Genomic DNA, 22,346 nt, shown 5'->3' on the forward strand with positions numbered 1-22,346 from the left:
TTTCATGAGGGATGCCTAAAAACTCCCTCCTGATAAAGGCATGTGAGTTGTACCTCAATTATTCCCACACCTCCCCTCTGGTCCAAGAAATAATTTATGGTCCTGACTGGCCCCAGATCACAACAGCCTTAGAATTTTACATCAATGGTATCTTAGTTTCTTGTCACTGTGAAAAACTAACTCGACAAAAGCAACTCAAGGGAAAAGAATTTATTCTGGTCTTGGTTCCGTGTGGGGAAGTTGAGGCAGCTGGTCACATCACATCCACAGTCAGGAACAGAGAGCTATGCATGCTGTTGCTGTTTGATTTTCCCATTCTGTGAAGTCCAGGCTCTCTTGTCCAAGGAATGGTCCTGCTCACAGTGAAGCTGTGTCTTCCAACACCAGTTAATCTAATTAGATGATCTGCCACAGGTGTGCCCAGAGGCTGATCTCTCGAGTTATCCTGGATTCTGTTGATAGTTGACGGAATGGTCACTGTGGCATTGGGCATCACACTCTGCGTCGTCTCGTCTTGCTCCCTTTAAGCCCGTGCCATGCCCTTGGAGCCTCTTAACTTGCTGTTTAACTGCAGTTTGGTTCTAGTCCCTGCTATGTGTTAAGGTTGGATGTTATGCGCATAAGTCACAGAATCAGTTTGACTTGTAGTCACACCTTACTGTTTGCTGCGGGTTTTTTCTTCCTTCCAGGGATCCCCTTCAAGTGTAAGGAAGACTTGATACCTAACAGTGAGCAGATACAGCAGTGCCAAGCAGAGAAAGCCAGGGGTCTTGACGATGTAAGTTTTATAACATAGTATTTTTCTTTATTCTTGAGAATTTCATGCATGTATACAATCTAATATGATAACAATCACTCCTACTTTTCCCTGATGCCCATCCTCTCTCAACCTGGATCTCTTCCAACTTCATGTCCTGTTTTTCTTTGATTACTCACTTTATTCAGCCAGTGTTGCCCATAGATGCATGGGTGTGGAGCATCCACTGGAGCATGGGACACCACCAGATGCCACAGCCCCAAGAAAGAATGATTCTCCTTTTCCTAGTAGCTATCACGGCCATAGCTCTTCAGGGAGTGGGGGCTGGAGAGCACCTCCACAGTCTATGCCCTGAATTTTGGCTGTCTTGGTCTTGTGCAGATACCCATAGCTGCTATGTGTTCTTGAGTGCATTTGCCCTGTCATATCCAGAAGATAGCATCTCATTGCTTTCTTCCCCACCCTTCTGCTCTTACTTTCTTTCCACTTCTTGGCCCACTAGCTTCTCTGCGTCTTGGTGTGTGTGTGTGTGTGTCTTTGATATAGATGCCCCTTTTAGGGCTGGGTACATATTATTATTGAATATGTAAGCATTGTTGAGCACTCTTAGTTCTTGATGTTTTCCAAGAAGCTACTTAGGTTAAAGATTGCTTCAGCAATCTTAAAATAAATGTAATAGCAAAATAGCAAAACCCATAGTGATTGTATTGTTCTTAAAAGTGGAAACTATTCCCTTCTTCTTACAAAACGCCCTCTCTGTGGCCCAAGATGACTGCTCTGGCTTCTGCCATCTGATCTGTATTTTAGGTAGTGGAGAGAGGACAAGAAAAAATTAAAGTCTCCTTCCAGTTTAAGAGTATGGTTTAGACATTCGATGGCATGGGTAAGGTAAAGACACCCTCTCACTCTACCTCTTGTTACCTGTGGCAGGTGAGAATAGCCCAGGGTCATGAGAGTGAGTGAACCTGTCTCTTTACTGCACCAGCTGCAGCTTACAGGAGAGTGGGCCTGGCACCCTGCCTGGGCAGCACAGTTAAATTATTGTTGGGGTCTCAAATGAGCCAGCCCTGAGGGCATGAGAGGGGGAGAGCTTACTCTGTGCCCTCCTCGTATTCCCCAGGAATCAGGAGAGAGGGCCTTGTATCTTGCCTGGGCAAAGAAGTAGAGTTGACCCTGGTGATGTGACTGTGAAGGACCCAGATATGGCGACCCAAGAACAGGATAACTGGCCCCACTCCTTACTGGCAGCTGCACTGGGCAAGCTAGCCTTGGCAGTTCTGGAGAATTCACCTGGGGAGTGATGATGAGGGAAAGCCAGCGGACTGAGCAACCCAGCTACCACCCAGGCCCATAACCAGGGCTCTGAACTGACACACTCCAACATCCACTACATCTGTGAACTGGCAGATAATGTGAAGGGGAAGGACCTACAAATCTAAAACTGCAGGATCTTCATAACACAGGACAACAACAGGATATCCAGGAGGAGCCCCAGTGAGAGTCTGTTATTGGTGGTGCAGCAGAAGCTGGAGGCCTTGAGCCAGACCAGTGGACACTTGCAAGTAAAATGAATGGACTGAAGAGAAAACTGTGTGACTCAGTGGGCCACACTACAGCATTCATGACAAGATTCTTTTTTTGTTTCATTATTGTTTTTTTTTTTCAAACTTTACTTTGATTTGAAGTTGAGGTTGCAGGAGTAGAGGGAAGATACGGAGAGATGGGGAGACAAGTAGGATCAGAAGGTATAATTGGAAGTCCACAAAGAATCCATAAAAATTAAGAGAGGACCATGGTTTAGATAAGAAGGTTGGAATTGAAAAGAATGTGCTCTTTTTGACTTTGGAGGTGGTACTTTTGATGTGTCAATCCTCACTATTGAAGGTGAAACTTTTAAAGTCAAATCAATAGCTGGAGACACCCACCTTGGTGTAGAAGACTTTGATAACCAGAGTCGGACTCCATATTGCTTGTGAAAAGGCTAAATGTACTCTCTTTTCCAGAACCCAGGCAGGTAGTAAGATTGTTTCTATGAGGGAATTGACTTCCATACCTCCATTTCCTGTGCTCAGTTTGAAAAACTGAATGCTGTCCTGTTCCATGGCACTCTGGATCTATAGAAAAGGCTCTCCAAAGTACAAGTCATAGATCCATGGTATTGTCCCAAATGGGGGTTCTACCAGGACCCCCAATATCCTGAAGCTTCTGCAAGGCTTCTTCAGTAGAAAAGGACTGAATGAGAGCATTAACCCCATTGAAGCTGTTGTTTATGGTGCAGCTATCAGGCAGCCGTTCTATCAGGAGACAAGTCTGAGAATGTTTGGGATTTGCTGCTTTTAAATGCCGTCCATCTTTTCCTTGGTATTGAAACTGTTGATGGAGTCATGACTGTCCTCACCAAGCACAGTACTGCCATTCATACCGAGAAGACACAGACCTTCACCACCTACTTTGACAAGCTAGGTGTGCTTATTCAGGTGTATGAAGGTGAAAAGGTCATGACCAAGGATAACAACCTGCTTGGAAAGTTTGAACTCACAGGCATACCTCCAACACCCAGGGGGCATTTCTCAAACTTAAGTCACTTTGACATCGATGCCAATGACATCCTCAATGCTCCTTCTGGAGGTAAGAGCACAGGAAAGGAAAACAGGGTCACCACCACGCAAGACAACAACTGCTTGAACAAGGAGGATATTGAGTGCATGACCCAGGAAGCTGAGAAGTTCAAAGGTAGATATGAAAAGCAAAGAGATAAGGTACTGCCCAAGAACTCAATGGTATCATACTCATTTAACATGAGAGAGCAAGAGCTAAAGATGATATGCTTCCAGGTAAATCAATAATGAGGACAAATAGAAGATTCTAGATGAGTTTAATGAAATCATCAGTTGCCTGTATAAGAATCAGACTGCAGAGAAGGAAGAATCTGAACACCAGCAGAAAGAACTGGAGAAAGTCTGCAACCATGACTACCAAGCTGTACTTGAGAAGGAAGAATCTGAACACCAGCAGAAAGAACTGGAGAAAGTCTGCAACCATGACTACCAAGCTGTAGCTGTACCTGAATGCTGGCACAATGCCTGGGGCTTCCTTGGTGGGAGAACTCCTCTCTCTCATGGTGCTTCTTCAGGACCCACCATTGAAGAGGCGGATTAAGCCAATCCAAGTAGAGGCATAGTTTTGTTCTACAGGGAAACATTTGAAGTACCCAGGTTTAGCATCTTACTTGGCAGTTTTAAATATATGCTGCTACAATAAATTACTGAATATTTTCAAGAGAGCTTAAATTTGGAACATGTGCACAGGGAGTGGAAGTAAGACATTGTGCGTTATAAGTGCTGTTTCCTAAACAGAAAATGAAAAGTCTAAAAAAATGATTCAAATTGACACCCCCCACCAAAAGAAGAATATTCCTAAGTATTACTTCTAGTCACAACGCATTGACCAAAATAATACTCAACTACTAGGGAAGGCAGGATATTTTTCTTGTCAAAACTTGAGGAGTTCTTTTAAAAGGGAAATGAATGGCAGGGCAGCTGGAGAGTTAAGTCAGTGGTCAAGAACATGGCTGCTTTCCCCAAAGATCTAAGTTAGAGTCCCGCTACCCCCACCAGTCAGCTCACAACTGCCTAAAATCCAGCTTCCAGGGACACTCTTCTTGTCCTCAAAGCAATCACACTTATAGGTACATGAGGACATCCATACATGAATGTGTGTGTGTGCACATGCATACACACATACAAAACAAAGTCTTTGAATTTTAATTATTTATCTATAATGCTTAGGATTTAACCCAGGGTCTTGTGCCTACTAGGCAGGCTCTCTGCTTTTGAGTTGCTTCCTAAGCCCAAGGAATTTTTTGAGATAAATTTCATGATTTATTACCAGCAAATGTTTCTTTATGTACATATGCATGTATACACACAAACATATATACATACATACGTACTTATATACATACATACATACTTACACCCTGGAGTCGTGCAAACACTTCTCAGGCAGAAGTGGGTTGTGAGTGGAGAACCTGACTTATTAAAACTTACTGTGATTGTAAAAGATTTCATATCCACCTTCAGAAATTGTCATCATTAATGTGAGTTTACACATTATCTGTGGAACCTGCACATGCCGTGGCACACTGTTTTTGTGGTTTGCTATGGTAGAATACATACAATAAATAATCTGCTTATGTGGGATACTTGTTTATTGCTGTGATAAGATACTGCGACAAAAGCAACCTGTCTTGGCTCACAGTGTGAAAATACAGTCAGTCGTGGTGAGGAGGGCCTGTCTTACAGTCAGTCATGGTGAGGAGGGCCTGTCTTGGCTCACAGTGTGAGGATACAGTCAGTCGTGGTGAGGAGAGCTTGGCAGCAAGATTTTGAGGCAGCTGGTCACGTTGCATCTGAAGTCAGGAAGCAGAGAGCAATTAATGTTAGAGCTCAGCTCACTCTCTCCTTCATACATACAGAGCAGAATTCTAGCCAAGAGGAGATGCCACCTGCAGCAGGCAGGTTTTCCCACCCCAATTAACCTAATTAAGATATCGTCCCACAGGAGGCTTGAGAGATTGCTCAGAAATTAATAACACTGCCTGTTCTTCCAAAGGACTCAGGTTTAAATCCCAGCACCCACAGGGTGGCTTACAACCATTTAAACTCCAGTTCTAGGGCAATTTACACTCTCTCTGTCCTCTGCAGATACCAAGCAGTCACATAGGTGATCATAACACCCATACACATAAAATAGTAAATAAATTAAAAAAAAAAAAAAGAGAGAGAGAGAGAGAGAGAGAGAGAGAGAGAAGGAATTCCCTACAGGCATACCCAAAGTGTGTCTTCCATCACAATGAGACTGGCCATTACCCCACCATCTAAAAGTGTGCAGTTCAGTGGTTTGCAGTAGATTTACATCGTCATGAAAATATCACTAGTAGCTTGTTCTGGATCTTCATCATTCCTAGTGGAATTTCCGCATCCATTCACAGGAGCTGCCACATCTCCTGGAGGTCCCAGGAACACTAATTAGTTTTCTCTGCATGAATCTTTATATTCTGGACATTTCCTGTAGCCAACACGATTCCTTTAGGTGCATCCTCAGGCCATGTCCCATGATGAGTTTTCCTCCTCTGAGAGCCTGCACGCTGAGTTCTACAATACTATCCGCATTCCCACCAGCAGTGCACAGAGGATATCCCCAGAACCCCTACTAGCACTGGGTGTCATTTTACTGTACCGTCTTACTGACTGAGAATTTCATACACATGTTTTGATAGAATCCACTCGCTTCTTCTCTTCTAATCCCTGCACCACATTCCCTCCCAGCTTCATGTGCTCCTTGTAAACTCACCGAGTCCACTTAATGCTGCCACTGTCTTTTTTGAGGGTATCCTTCTGATTCAGATGAGATGGAATCTTAATATTATTTTGATATGTATTTTCATTTATGGCCAAGAATAGAACTTTTTTCCATGTAACTCTTGGGCATTCGCATTTTTTTGGGGGGGGGGGGAAACAGGCTGGCCATTCATACATTTGTTTTAATAACATGGGTGATGACTAGGTACTTTTGGTTTTGTTTGCTTTTGAGAGAAGACCTTACTGTGTGGCTCTGGATTGCCTGGAATTTGATATGAAGACTAGGATGACCTCAAACTCACAGAGATCTGCCTGCTTTGACCTCTCAAGTGCTAGGACTAGAGGTGTGCACCACCACCTCCAACCTTAATGAATTATTTTAATTTCCATTTTGACCCAACCTGGGAAGAGAGTCTCAGTGAGGGACTGTCTATATTGTGTTGTCCTGTGGGTATATCTATGGGGGATTGTCTCAATTAAGTTGACTGATATGGGAAGGCCGAGTCCACAGTGGGCAGCACCATTTCCTAGGCAGGGGTCCTGAACTGTGTAAGAGTGGGAAATAGAGCTGAGCATAGGCAAGTGAGTGAGCAGGCATGTACACATTGCTCCATGCTACTGTCTGTGGCAGTGGTGAGCCATTTCAGGTTCCTACCTGGAGTTGCCACAAAGATGGGCAGTACCCTAGTACTGTAAACTGAAGCACACCCTTTCTTCCCCGAGATGATTTTGTCAAGGTATTTTATCTGAGCATCAGAAATGAAATAACTCTCCATATCAATGAGTGTATTGGGGCTGTTTCAACATGGGTATACTGTGTGCCAATCAAATAGGGTGTTTCAACATGGGTATATCGTGTGCACCAATCAAATCGGGTGTTTCATCATAGTATACCATCTGTGCCAATCAAAATTGGATGTTTCAACAGGGGTATACAGTGTGCGCCAATCAAATCAGGGCAATTTAGGACCTCTTTCTTCTTGCCCTTTGTTTATAGCTGGAGTCTTCACCTCTTCTGATTACTAGGCCCTTGTAAACTGTAGTCTCCTTGCGGGCCAGAGTGTGCCAAAATTCTTCTGAGCAAATGGGTCTGTTATCCTCAACCTTCTCAACTTCTCTAAAATGAAAGCTCGATGGGAAGGTGTTTATTACCCTCAGAATGAGACTCAGGAATTTGGAGGACTCAAATGTTGGACTTAGTTGCTCAATTTGTAGACTTTGTGATTCACAACGAACTGGCTGGTACTCATATGTGCTCTTTCTCCTGAGACACAGGCCTCCTTCTGCACACTTGTGAATGCCACCTTCAGCATCCTGGATAACACGTGTGAAAACAAAAGTGCCCCAGTGTCCCTACAGGTAATGGCAGCACCTTCTGCATCTGTTTGTCTGTCTCTTCCCACCACTCTGAGTGTGTGCATGCATGGCTGCATGAATGTGTGTGTGTGTGTGTGTGTGTGTATGCACATGTGTGTGAAGGCCAGGTATTAACCTTAGATATTGTCTTCAGCATCTCAGCATATCTTCACTTTTTAGGTTTTTTCTTCAGCATAGAATATAATGGGTCTTGTCCTGACATTTTTCAGGACTGTGTGTCATTATTTTTTTTTTTTTGTATCCCCTACCCCTTCCTGTCTTGGACCCATCTCTTCAGGCTCTGATTTCAAAACATGTCACTTTCTTTATTCTTTTTTTTGAAATTATGTTATTTTTCAAAATAGAGTATGTTTTGTTTATTCTCCAGCAGTTTCATACATGTTAGCCACAATTTCACATATGTAAACTGTCCCACCTAGCCCATTATACACCATGAGGAAGGATAGCGATAGCATTTGTGTGTTCCAAAGACATTGATAAATCACACATAACTGGGTCACTGATGGATCAGGGCTTCAAGACAAGGACTCAGGGGGTCTTGTTTCTCCTGACAGCACCAAGAAAGGGCGGAAGTGGGGTTTATAATCATAAAACTTACATTTATTGGCAAGTTATAGTTATAATTTTCACCAACTATGTTTCAGAGGCTTCCTTGAATTAGGGGCTTCCTTGAATGTCCCATCATTGTCAATCAATATAATGCAAGCCTTTCAGTCCAACCAATCAGATTTGTTTGTTCCTTCAATTGTTGGGAACGAAAGATGCATGACAACTAATTTTATGATTTCTGGGAGGAAGCTGAGCAATCATTGGAAGTTCTCAGCTCCCCTATGGCTTGGGAACCTGAACTTTAATACATTGCAAGCAAAATGGAGTCTGAAGTCAAAATGGCAGACCAAAGTGCTTGCTCCCTTCATAAACCATGGTCATATCTCACCCAGCTCACCCTTCCCACTACCATCTTTCCTTCTCCCCAGTAGCAGTTGTTACATGCTACATTATATGTTACTGTGCATGCTACATTAAATGTTGTTACTTGTTACATATGTTTATGTATGTACATATATATTACTAAATACATATATGTACCCTGCTCAGTCTGTATACTGTTGCCCAGATTATATTAAAACATGGGTTCTGGACAATGGGGATGTTCTATTGGGAACTCACCAAGGCCAGCTGGCCTAGGTCTGAAAAAGCATGGGATAAATCTGGACTAGCTGATCATAGCGGACGATGAGGAATACTGAGAACTCAAGAACAATCGCAGTGGGTTTTTGATCCTACTGCACGTACTGGCTTTGTGGGAGCCTAGGCAGTTTGGATGCTCACCTTACGAGACCTGGATAGAGGTGGGCAGTCCTTGGGCTTCCCACAGGTCAGGGAACCCTGAGTGCTCTTCGAGCAGATGAGGGAGGGGGACTTGATCGGGGGAGGGGGAGGGAAATGGGAAGCGGTTGCGGGGACGAGGCAGAAATCCTTAATAAATAAATAAATTAAAAAAAATAAATAAATAAAACATGGGTTCTGGGGACCTTACTCTGGTCTTCATGCAGCAAGCATGTATCGACTCAAGCCCTGTACCTGAGCTTTGAACTCCCTGGGGCAGCATTGGGTACACAAAGTTCCTATTTGATTGACTGTAGTTATAAGCCTGGAAACATGAATGGAAGGTGAAGCTACTTCTGTTATTCCCGGAGGTGCAGTTCTGCATGGAACTGGCTTATAAATCAGGATTCAGCCAGTTTCCTTTTCCTGTGATGCAGGGGATGGAACTAAAGGCCACTGCAACATCTGACCACCAGAGCTGCACCCAGCCTGGGTTCCCCTTCAGCTCTAGAACCCCAATACTTCTCTGTTGTTACAGTTTTATCATTTCAGAGAAGTTATGTAAGTGGAAACTCTGTGTGCTCTAGTGTGGCTGTAGTGCTCCACGTGGAAAACTCTGTGTACTGAAGCATGATTGTGGTGCTTCACATTGGAGGTGTGAAAATTCTACATACTCGTGTGTGACTGTAGTGCTCCATGCGGGAGGTGTGGAAACTGTACTGGAGCAGGACTGTAGTGCTCCACGCGGGAGGTGTGGAAACTGTACTGGAGCAGGATTGTAGTGCTCCACGCGGGAGGTGTGGAAACTGTACTGGAGCAGGATTGTAGTGCTCCACGCGGGAGGTGTGGAAACTGTACTGGAGCAGGATTGTAGTGCTCCACGCGGGAGGTGTGGAAACTGTACTGGAGCAGGATTGTAGTGCTCCACGCGGGAAGTGTGGAAACTGTACTGGAGCAGGATTGTAGTGCTCCACGCGGGAGGTGTGGAAACTGTACTGGAGCAGGATTGTAGTGCTCCACGCAGGAGGTGTGGAAACTGTACTGGAGCAGGATTGTAGTGCTCCACGCGGGAGGTGTGGAAACTGTACTGGAGCAGGATTGTAGTGCTTTACATGGGAGGCTGAGTCAGGAGGACAGTGAGTGTGGGCCCCATATCAAAAACAAAGAGCTTATTTCAACTTACAGTTTGTAGTATGTCAGGAGGGAACTCAAGTCAGGAACATGGAGGAGGGGGTTGATACACAGGCCATGGAGTAGTGCTGTTTACTGGCTTGCTCCTCATGACTTGTTCAGCCTACTTTCTTTTTTCTTCAAGACACAATATAGTTTATTAAGAGTCCCTAGAAATGGAATATAAGATTTCTATAAAAATTATTAGTTGTTCCAACAACCCAAGTCTGTTGTTTAAAAAAATTTAATAAAAACATTTTTAATGTGAGAGACTATGCATACTAGTTAATTCAAATTAAATGATCATTGAAAATATATGGAGCAAATGTGAGAGACTATGCATACTAGTTAATTCAAATTAAATGATCATTGAAAATACATGGAGCATTCCTTCTTAAAGAACCCAGGATCACCAGTCCAGAGATAGCACAGTGGTCTGGACCTTTCCGCATTAACCATCAATCAAGAACACATCCTACAGACTTGCCTGCAGACAGTTTGATGAAGACATTTTCTCAGTTGAGGTTCCTCTTCCCAGATGGCTCTATCTTGTGTTAAGTTGACAAAAAAAAGTAGTACAGCAACTGTTTTATCTTCTCAGTGTACACACATGTGAGAATGCACATATGCACGTATGCATGTGCACACATACATACGCACGCGTGTACACACACACGGTAGAAATGTCTGTCGAGCATTAACCAAGAAATTTAGTATACTGAATAAAAATTCAGTGTTTATTCTGGATCTCTAAAGTTAAATGCAGGATTTAAAAGCTGATTTTATTCATATATTTGTTTTCTTCTGTGGTCAGGTCTTCTGCAGGTGTCCACTGTTGCTGTCATTGTTATGGTGATGTTGTATCTGGCAGCAACATTTCATGAAGCTCTCCCCCATATTCCAGCTCTTCCGTTCTTTCTGTCCCCTCATCTGAATGTTCCCTGGGTGTTGGGATAGAGATATGACATATGTGTCCTGTCTTGGGTTGAGTGTTTATCATTCATTTATTCTTAGCACTCCAGCACAATATGAGTCTATGAAGTACATATCAAATGCTGTTGTTCCTATGCCTCACTAGATAGGATACGAATGTTAGTTCATAACTCTCTCTCCTTAGTGCATGCAGGTGCATGTTGCTTGTTCACACATGTGGCTTCACACAGCATTCTTCCCTAGCGGTTCTGTTGGGAACTATGTGACTGAATTCCATGTTCAAACTGTTAAGGAACTTTTGAGAACTTGATATTTCAGAAAACAATTTAAATGATTACCACGGAGGGGGGTTTTTGCGAAATTTTCAAGTGTGTCTGGAGAGATTATCCATAGAAGAAGCTTCTAGGTCAAACAGCATGTGGAGTATAAGCTGGCTCAGGCACTGGCTTGCTGTGGCCTGCAAAGGCGAGACTGGACTTAAATATTCCTAATGGGGCCCTGAAATGGAACTGAGCAGATGTCACTTTTGTCTCTTTTTGTTTGTGAGACAGGGTCTCTCTGTCTTTCAAAAGAGCCTTTAATGGCTAAGTAGCCCAGAACCCACTAGTATTGTAAGAGACCCCTTGTTTGTTCCTGGCTGCTCAGCCCCAAAATAACCACACAGAAACTGTAATAATTAAATCACTGTTTGGCCTATTACCTCTAGCTTCTTATTAGCTAGCTCATACATCTTAATTTAACCCATTTCTATTAATCTGTTTATCCCCACATGGCTGTGGCTTACAGGCAAAGTTCCATCCAGGGTCTATCTCTGGTGGGACTAATGGTTTCTGTCTGACTCCGCCTTGTTCCTCCTAGCATTCAGTTCAGTCTTCCCTACCCACCTTTATTCTGCCCTATCACAGGCTCAAGACAGATTCTTTATTAACCAATGGTATTCACAGCTTACAGAGGGGAATCTCAAATCACCTCCCATTTTCCGTCTAAATAAAAAGGAAGGTTTTAACTTCAACATAGTAAAATTATATATAACAAAACAGTTATCAAGCAAGAATTATCGTTATAACATTTATATCTACTTTATCTTTCATCTTAACTGAGGAAAACTGTAACTATCTATATTCTTCAACTCCATCAAGAATCCAGAGGGACATAATATTACCTAAGTAAAGATGAAGTGCATTGTAAGTAACTTCCAAAACTCTAGAATTGACAGAGACATCTCGCTGCCTGGACAGTCACCCAAAGTTCTTCTGTAATGTTAGAGCATCCATCTTCAGCCTACAGGCCTATAGCATCCAGCAGAGTTTTCCATGAAGCAGGAAATTTCAAAGACAGTTCAGCCTATATTGGCAGTTTGTCAGGACACTTTTCTGTGTCCTGCAGAATGTCTGGCAGTCTCTTTCATGAAGCAGGAACCCCAAAGGACTGTTTCACCTTTAGGCAAGTTCAGCAGTCATTTTTCTGTAGGTCCTGCCAGTCCAGTTTATATAGCATAATATAAAGGAATCCAGGCAGAGCAGTTTCTTGCCCAAATGGCTAACAAACTCCATGAAGAGTCTCTTTGATACCCATCTTCCTCATGAAGTAGTTGGTCCTGCCAGGAGCAGATGTGTCTTACTGTCATGAAAAGTCCTAAGTTCTTAAGACATTTTAAATGCCACATTCCATAGGTCTTTGAAAGGTTTGAAGATTATCTATCTAACTGAAATATGTCTCTATATATCTAGAAAACCTAACTAACATGAATACAAAGCTTGACTATTATAGATGATTATCTACTAACATATTTCTTAATTATACATTACATTTTTGTTTTGTTTGTTTGTTTTTTTAATATTTATTTATTTATTTATTTATTTATTTATTTATTATGTATACAATATTCTGTCTGTGTGTATGGCCAGAAGAGGGCACCAGACCCCATTACAGATGGTTGTGAGCCACCATGTGGTTGCTGGGAATTGAACTCAGGACCTTTGGAAGAGCAGGCAATGCTCTTAACCTCTGAGCCATCTCTCCAGCCCCCGTTTGTTTTATTTTTTGAGAAAGGGTTTCTCTGTAGCTTTGGAGCCTGTCCTGGAACTAGCTTTTGTAGACCAGGCTAGCCTCAAACTCACAGAGATCTGCCTGCCTCTGCCTCCCGAGTGCTGTAATTGAAGGTGTGTGCCACCACCGCATGGCTTACATTACATTTTTTTAAAATAAATCTTTTATTATTTATTTATTCATTTTTTTGGTTTTTCGAGACAGGGTTTCTCTGTGGTTTTGGAGCCTGTCCTGGAACTAACTCTTGTAGACCAGGCTGGTCTCGAACTCACAGAGATCCGCCTGCCTCTGCCTCCCAAGTGCTGGGATTAAAGGCGTGCGCCACCACCGCCTGGCTTTACATTACATTTTTAAATGAGCTGCACAAACACAATACCTCAACCAAGAGCAGAAATATACATATAACAAAATTGACCCAAAATTTGTATAAAAGATCTATACCAATGCAAATCTCTATAGCACACTAGCCCCAGCCGTCTGAGTCCTGTGATTTCAGAACTATGATACCACACTTAGTAGCCCCATTCTCAACCTTCTCTCCTAGTGCTAGAGATGACATAGGTTATTTTGCTAACTACAGAAGGGGAGGAGCAGGAGAAGATGAAGGAGGAGTGGGGGAGGGAGAGGAGTAGAAGAAGGATGGGAGTGAGCAGGGGAAGAGCAAGGAGAGAAAGGGGAGGAGGAGGATCAGGAAGGGGAGGAGTTGGGAAGAAGGGAGGAAGGAGAGGACAAAAGAGGTATGGGAGGATCAAGAAGAGGAGAAACCTAGGGAGGAGGGGGGTAGGGGTGGTGGAGGAGCAGGAGAAGGAGGGGGAAGGAGCAGGGGGAAGAGCAGGAAGAAGAGGGACAGAAGGAGCAGGGGGAGGAGGAAAAGGAGGAGTGGGAGAGGTGAAAACATTAGCAAATGTTTCTTTGCAGAGTGCAGCTATGAGCATCTCCCTTGTGCTGGATCAAGTACCCATGAGGACTGAGATCAGCAGAGAGGAGACATCAGCCCTGGGCACCATCGTGCTGGAGACTGTGGAAAGTGCCATGCTGGCCACACTTCTGACACCCTCTGGAAACGTCAGTCAGACCATTCAGACAGAAAATCTAGGTACTGCATAGCCTTGGGGGCCAGGCTGATTTTCGGGGACAGCATAGTTGGATTCTCATGACTTTCACAAACATGCCAAACCTCTAACGCACAGCAAAGCAGGTCCATATATTAGTGACATTGACAATTTATCAATCACTTGGCCAGGATTAGAGAGGATACCAAGCATGTGTCCTTAATTCATTTAACACACATTTTTGGGATGTCTACTATATGATTTAAGATGTGATAATCATTTTCTTGTTTAGCTATTTCCAGTTTTCCTTGCCAAGTTGATGATGGATTGTAATTCTCGATGTAGCATTAGGAAGGAATTTTTGACTATGTCACAAATTTTAGAATATTCTTTTCCTTTCCCTTAATGACTGAGCATCTTAGCACCGCAGCTATTCCACGTTCTCATGTCTTAGAGTTAAGATAATGAAGAACAGGGTGCAAATCAATTCATGAAGGACCCAAAGAATTATTGAGAAATATGTGTTATTTTTAATCCTGGAAGACTTGGGGGCTCTTTGTTACTGCACCATGGCTCATCCTTTCCTGACTGATACATGCTTGATTGCTGACCACTTGGGGATATTGGATGCCCCTGATCTTTGTATGCACTTCTCACTCCAGTTAGCCGTTCTTGTGTTGGTCAGTCCCATGGATATTGGAAATTCTTTTTTAATACTTGCTCTGATCCAGGGATAAGAATGTAGTTTTAGGAATTTAGACATCTGATATATGTGATATAGATAAAATGTTATCAAGAAAAAAATCCCATAGACTGAGGAAATTATGAACTAAGATAGTCTATGTAGTGTAATCAGGGACTATGACCAGGGCAGTGTGCTGGCAAATTGTGACTGGCAAAGCACTTTCTTGGTGTATCTTCCAGGGCATCTCTCGAGGTGTCTTGGTTTGTGGGAAGGCAGTGGAGGGGGAAGGTCCCCTTGGAGTGAAGGTGGGGCTGTATAGCAGCTGACGGTGCCCATTGGGTCAAACAGGAGAAGGAAGGGGCAGTTTGCAGGCATGGACTTTCTCACTCTTTCCCTTTGACTCCTGACTGCCACAATGGCTCACACCCTCTGAAGCCAGTGTTTCTTGCTTTAAACTGGTTCTCTCAGAAATCTGTCACATGGTTAACACACAATGGATCTCAGGGAGGGGAGGAAGGTGGGGGTATGGAGGAGCTGGGGGTGCTAGTGCTTCTCTTGAACTCAAGTGGCTAGGTTTGGGGTTCAATTCCTAGAGGTGGCATTCCAATCCCAGCTGCTTGCTGAGATTAAAGATCCACACCACCACACTTTCAAGTTGAGTGATTTCCAAAATAGCTGAAGCTGTAAGGAGCAGTAAAGAAGCCAGTGTGACTGAAGTAGAGTGCGCAGTGGTGGCTTTGTAGGAGGAAGACTCATAGAGAAGGAGGGAGAAAGTACTGAAAGTTTTGTTGAAGTGAGATGTTGGGGCAGCACTGGAGAATTTGGGGGTAGGGATGACATTTAACTCACTCTGGCATTGGTACTGACTTTTGATGCTATTGATGTATCAGTCAGCTTTCTGTTACTGCAACAAATTCCTGAGACACATCAACTTTTAAAACGGAAAGGTTTGATTATGGCACATGTTTTCAGAGGTTTCAACCATGGTTGGTTTGGGTCTGTGGAAACACAGCACATTATGGAAGAGTGTGGATTGAAGAGGCTTCTCCCTTCATGGTTATGGGAAAGAGTGGGAGAGACAGAGTGAGCACAAGAGCAATAGTTCTCTAAGGGATGTTAGTAATGACCTAACTTTGTCCCGGGCTCACAACCTAAAATTTCCACCACTTATCACTGGTGTCACGAATGGTGGACCAAGCCTTCAATGTAAGTATTTTTAGGGGGAAATTCTACAATCAAATTATTGCAGCTGACTTCAACTCTATTGCTCTCTGATGCATCCCCTTAAGATATGAATGCTCCCCTCTCTCTGTCTTCATGTGTGTGCAGGTATGAATGTGTATAGTGCATGCAAGTGGAGGCCAGAAGACATGCTAGGCTTTAATTTCTCTCAGGCGCTATCCATGTTTCTTTGAAGCAGGGTCTCTCCCTGCCCTGAAACTCGCTGTATGGCTTCAGATGGCCAATAGGCCCTAGTGCTTTTCACAAGTGTGTACCGCCATCCCTGGATGTCTCTTACTTGAGGCTTCTGGGAATGGAACCCAAGTTCCATGTTTGTGAGGTGAGCACTTTGCCTACTGAGCTATGGTCCCAGATGGGAAAAACCCCTTCTGAAGTGACAGTGAGGCTTCTCACTACTTTGTTATAAGGCCTGCATAATATACATGAATGAATTGTTCTGTGCTGTTTAAGCTTACCAAGCTGGCTGTGGAGGTGGGATGAGATCCCCTTCAGACTCAAACATGTTTGGGATAGGTTGCCCTCCAGCATCCTTTGTCCAGGATGGTCCCCCAAGTCTGTGAGAAGGGAAATTGAAAATTAAAAAAAAAAAGAAAAAAAAGAGCCCAAGTAGAAATACCATGCCTCTAGAACAGAAAGAGTTACTGCTACAGTGTCTTGAGTATGGCTGGGGTGGGGTGTAGCATTCTCAGGCACCTTCCAAGGCAGAACAATCAGTTACTGTTCAGCCGGTGATAGAAAGATGTCTGTGGTAGAGATGGCCAGGGGACACTCTCACCTAGGAGAAGATGTCCCCCATGGTACCCTGTGTTATTCAGGACTGCGACTGGTTGTTTAGTTCTCAGACCTGCTGTTGCGGAAGTATCCGATCTGGTCTCTACTGCTTCTGCACTTTGTTTTATCATTTCTGTCTGCTTGCTGTGCGCTTCGTAAGCGAACTGACTCAAAGTCCAAATCACAGCTACGGTGAATTGTCCTCCAAACGTAACACTTCCCATCATCCGTCAGGATTCAAGAGTCTCCCTAAAATGAACTGGTTTTCCATTGTTCCTTTTGCTTTCAACTATATGTTTGCGTATTTTTAAAAGATCTACTTTTCATTATTTTAAATTATGTGTCTTGGCGTGTCTATTTGTGGGTATGTACATGTGAGTGCAGGTTCCTGTGAAGGCCAGAAGAGGGCACTGGATCCCCTGGAGGTGCAGGTGGTTCTGGGAATTGACCCTGGGTCCCGTGAAAGAGCCCCAAGTGACCTTCATCACTGAACCATGCCACCAGTCCCTGTGCATCTTCGCTGGACAGAAATCAAATTCAAGATAGATATACTTTCTGCATGTCTTCACAAAAACACCCCGTTTTCCTTTTAGACATTGAAAGCAAAGTTATCAACGAAGAATGCAATAATGAGAATGTCTCCTTTCACTTGAAAGCCAGAGGTGATGAGATGAATGTTAGCTGTTCCATCATCGAGGAATCAGAATCCACAGGTACAGTCGTCCTGAGCACCAAGGTAGTGGAGCGGTCAGTCCACCCGCCCTACAAATCATCTATAGTCTTGCAAGGCAGATACGGATGGTGGAGAACAGATGAGAGGAGATAAACAGACAGACAGACTGAGATAGATAGATAGATAGATAGATAGATAGATAGATAGATAGATAGATGAATGGACAGACAACAAACATCAGATCGGTTCTCAAAAGACTCAGCAATTAACTGGGGACACACCACATAGGCAACCAACTGTGTTTCTCAATCAAGAATGTTCCAGGCAGGTCAGGGTTGCTCAGAGGAGGCTTCCAAGTCAAAGAAGAAATAGCAACACCTAGAAATGACAACACCAAAGTGAACACTCACATCAGGCAGGGACTCACTAGGAAAGTTGAGGCACGAAACTGGACTTCCCAACACAGTTTTGTCCTCTTGGGTTAGCCTCCCAACTTTTGGCTTCTCTTTCCTACTACAGACACTTTCACATCATGGGAATAACACAGCAACTTCTGTTGAAAAAATGCACACATCTAAATAAAAGAATAAAAATTAGAGAAGAGATAAAAGAGATAGAAAAAATCCACAAATGCAGAATTAGGGAGCTATTGGGTAAGGGCACATTTCACCAAGCCTGACCACCTGAGTTCAGTCCCCAGGACCTACAAAAGAGAGAGCTGACTTCCACATGCTAGTCTCTGACCTCCACACATACCTCATGGTCTACTCCCACCGTGAGCAGTGGACTCACACTGTAACAAAAATATTCAAAGATAAGGGGATGGAATAAGATAGAAATAAAATGCAAACAGAAGTACAAACAGTAACAGGAAGAGTGGTTAATGAGACAGCCTTGTCCTGGGGATGTCCTTGTGCATGTGCAATATAGCTTCAGGTTCTGCACCTATGAGCATCTTGGTTTCTTTCCCAAGTAGTGTGGTTGATGTCAGTCTGGGGGCCTATATGAATCTCCTTTTCCCTGTCTGGCTCTAGGCTGTTTCTGCAAAACTAGATGGTGTAGTTTGTGAACCTGTCAGTAGTTGATTTTGTAGTAGATTTATGGGGGTAGAGACAGTGCCCTATATAGTTTTAGATGTCCTGGAACTACCTATATAGACCAGGCTGACCTCAACCTCAAGGAGATCCTCCTGCCTCTGCCTCCTAAGTGCTGGGATCAAAGGCACGTGCCACTATGCTTGGCTTTCCATATTTAAGAACTTATTGTTTCATGTCAAAGACTCCAGTATGGGTAGAGACCCCCAGGTGAGGAGCTGTTAGCAGCTGGGGAAGGAATGTCAGTTTGCTTCAGGATGTGGCCCTGGGTAGAGTGCCCAGGACCCAGCAGATGGCCGTATGCTTGGGCAGTACAAGCTGATTCTATGGGTTGGGATATCTCCCTCTCCCGTCTTTCCTTCCTCTTCCTTTCTCATCCCTTCCTCCAAGTCCTGCTTTTTTGACTTAAAATCAGTGCTTTCTAGTTTTAACTACTCATTTCTCACAGCCTAGTATCATCTGGGAAGAGTTGATGAGGGACTGACTAGGTCAGGATGCCCTGTGACCTTGTCTGTGGGGGTCTGTCTTATATTAGTTGATTGGGAAGACCCAGTTGTGGGTGGCACCGATCCACGGACTGTGGAAGAACAGAGAAGCAAGCTGAGCAGTTCAGAGAGCAAGCAGGCTAAGATGTGCATTCTCTCTTTGCCCTTGACTATGAATTCAATGTGACTAACTACTTGAATACCTGCTCTGACAAATTTTTAGAGAATGGTGGATTTATTAACACAACAGTAAGTAGATTAAATTAGACAGAGAGAGGCAGAGGGAGAGACACAGAGAGAGAATCTTTTAGACATCTTTTACACCCATTCTTCATCCATCCATCCATCCATCCATCCACTTGTAACAGTACATATGTATACGAACATACCAAGGCACAAAAATGACAGTTGGAGACAACTTTTGGGAGTCAGTTCAGTTCCCTTCTTCACTGTGTGGGGGAATTTATGGAACTTAGGTCTTCAGGCTTGGTGACAAACACCTTCCTCTGATGAGACATCTTTCCAGTCCCAGGTGTCTTTACAATGACTATATATGTTATTTGGTGGCTTCTAAGTTACATTGACCAATGTCATAATTTGCAAACAATGTATTTTGTATGGCACTAGGTAGTGAGCAGGAGGCCTCACACACATGAACAAGCTCTCTATTGCTGAGTCCCCAGTCCTGTCACAAGACTTATAGATGAAGCAAAGCTAAACTTAAGCACACTTTAAAATTTAAGAAAAATCATGAGGTCTGCTCCATCAGCTTCTTGGTAACTACTCTCCTTTGTACACGAAGTCTCTTGGTTTCACAAACTTCCTGTTTAGGTTGGGGATGAATGAGGAGTGTGGATGGGGTTCATTTCCTCTCTCATGCCTCAGTTGATCTGCAAGTTCTCTGGTATTTCAACCTTAGAGTAAATCGGGGAGAGTCTGTCTATGTGCATGTCATATGTGTTGCCTGTGTGTGTACATGTTGCCTGTGCTCACATGTTGACCATATGCCTGTTGTGCAATGTGCCATCTATATTATCAACAGAACAAGCAATTCTATTTTGTTTTATTTTGGGGACATACAGGGACCACAGGAGTGGCTTTTGTCTCCTTTGCAAATATGGAATCGGTTTTAGATGAACGCTTCTTCGAAGATGGTCAGACCTCCTGGAAGCTGAGGATGAATTCCCGTGTTGTTGGTGGCATTGTGACTGGGGAGAAGAAGGAGGACTTCTCCAAGACTGTTGTCTACACCCTCCAACACATCCAGGTTTGTGCAGCATCTCTGGAGACCCCTGTGTGTCTACCAAATAGTCCTGCCACCCCAGCTGTGATGGCACCTATTTAAGAAACAATTGATTGTTTTGTTTTGAAACAATGACATATTTGGGTGAAGGAAATGGATTTCCATTTCTTCTTTACTAAGAGAGATCTTATGTACCCTTTTCCAAGTTTTCTTAGTGGTGACACAGTTTTTATCAATAGTTATTGATAAAAAAGTGTTCATGCTCATGTAGATGAATTTGTACAGGTATGTGTATGTGTGTGTGTGTATGTGTGTGTGCACGCATGCTCGCATGCATGCAGTCTTTAGCACACGTGGCAGCTAAAGATGATTGGTAGGTGTCTTTATTTCTCTCATTTTAGTCTAAAGATTTACATTTATTATTTACAATTGTGTGTGTGTGTGGGGGGGGGGATATGTGCATACACGTGCAAGTACCCATGGAGTCCAGAGGCATCAGGTTCCACAGAGCTGGAGTTACAAGTGGTTGTGAACCACCTAATATAGATACTAGGAACTCAATCAAGCTCCTCTGGAAGAGCAGGAAGTGTTATTAACCACTGAGCAGTCTCTCCAGCCTCCTCTCAACCTTAGTTTTTGAGGCCAGATCAGTCAGTAAACCCAGAGTTTGTTGATTCAGCCAGGCTGTCTGATCAGCAGACCTCATGGAAACTCTTATCTCTGCTTCCCAGGGCTAGGATTATAGGCCTATGATTCCACTCTCAGCTTTTATTATGTACACGCTGGGGATTTGAACTCAGTTCCTTATGCATGCACAGCAAGTACTTTTTATATGCTGAGCTATTTCCCCAGCTCTGAAAGGAATTTCCTCATAACAATAACAGTGTGGTCTAACACTATATAAAGCAACACTACAAACTGAAATACAGTCAGTTTTTCCATTCCCTGGAAGTTCTGGCTTGAGTTTGGTCACATTGATTCCATCCCAGTGAAGTTCTCAGGTGACTGGGACCTCTGATCTTTCAGCCAAAGCAGAAGTCTGAGAGGCCCATCTGTGTCTCTTGGAACCCTAATGTGGAGGATGGGAGATGGACACGCTCAGGCTGTGAGATCACCAAAGCATCTGAGACATTCACAGAGTGCAGCTGTAACCGGATGGCAAACTTGGCCATCATCATGGCTTCTCAGGAGCTCACAGTGAGTACTGGCAACTGTTCATGCTTCCCTGAATATCTTGACTGAAACTTAATAGGGATGTGTTGATAGAACATCATTGGTTTTTCTCCATAGTCTTGAATATTGCAGAAAGTAACCACAGGGGGAGAAAGATGTGTGTTGTAGCCCTATGATAGAGGAATTCATGATGTGGTTAGAAGCCATGGAACTAAAGTACAAAATCAGATGTAATAGCCCTGCATTGGTCAGGCTTTCTAAGAGGAACAGGACAGGATAATGAGCATGTGTTAGAGAAGCTGTATTATATATTGGTTTGTATGGTATGACCTATGCATTCTACGTATGGCTGCCTTCACACTGGAGAGGCCAAGAATCCAGTAAACACTCAGGCCAAGGAGTTGAATATCAACCTGGCACCAACAGTCTGAAGGATATTTGGAGAACTCTGGGTTTCTGTCCACATTGGAAACCTGAAAAATCTGGGTTTTGGTATCATCCAAAAAACACAGCAGCAGCAACAATATCAGAATAGATAAGCTTGACAGCAAGATGTGAAGAAAATGAAGCAAAAAGCAAAGCTCTTCCCTTATACCTCCTTTTATTTGGGCTGCCAACCAGATCTAGGATGGGTCTTTCACATAGTCTGACCGATAACATTTGTCATGGGTATGCCCAATAGATGACCATTTGTTGGATTTCAGATTTAACTACCTTGACTACCAAGATGAGCTGTCACAGACTCATACAGGCATACCCAATATATTTCACAGGTCTTGTTCTATGAGCACTTACTTTATTTTGTGACTTTTTGTTCGAAGCTAATTGTTTATTGGTCAAGTTCATGGGATAAAGATTGATGCTTAGTGCCCTGCATTATCATGGAATTAGTAAGTGGTAGAGCTGGTATTAGAACCTTGAGAAAGCTTTGTGCCCAAATTCTCTTTGTT

General features: G+C 43.4%; 1 protein-coding gene and 1 pseudogene across 1 annotated transcript in view; both read left to right on the forward strand.

Moving 5' to 3' along the window:
• The window catches only part of Adgre1 (adhesion G protein-coupled receptor E1), a 76,081-nt gene that overhangs the window by 22,123 nt on the left and 31,612 nt on the right, over positions 1 to 22,346 (forward strand). Inside the window, exons 11-16 of the mRNA XM_041669494.1 lie at positions 690 to 778; positions 7,396 to 7,479; positions 13,897 to 14,074; positions 17,322 to 17,441; positions 20,063 to 20,247; positions 21,250 to 21,420. Of these exons, the coding sequence (XP_041525428.1) occupies positions 690 to 778; positions 7,396 to 7,479; positions 13,897 to 14,074; positions 17,322 to 17,441; positions 20,063 to 20,247; positions 21,250 to 21,420 (827 nt within the window). The remainder of the gene's footprint in view (positions 1 to 689; positions 779 to 7,395; positions 7,480 to 13,896; positions 14,075 to 17,321; positions 17,442 to 20,062; positions 20,248 to 21,249; positions 21,421 to 22,346) is intronic.
• On the forward strand, positions 1,960 to 3,916 carry LOC121459536 (annotated as a pseudogene).

This window comes from Microtus oregoni, unplaced genomic scaffold, assembly GCF_018167655.1.
Source record: "Microtus oregoni isolate MIOR12 unplaced genomic scaffold, Mior012 000019F_ref0000042, whole genome shotgun sequence".
Classification (NCBI taxonomy): domain Eukaryota; kingdom Metazoa; phylum Chordata; class Mammalia; order Rodentia; family Cricetidae; genus Microtus; species Microtus oregoni.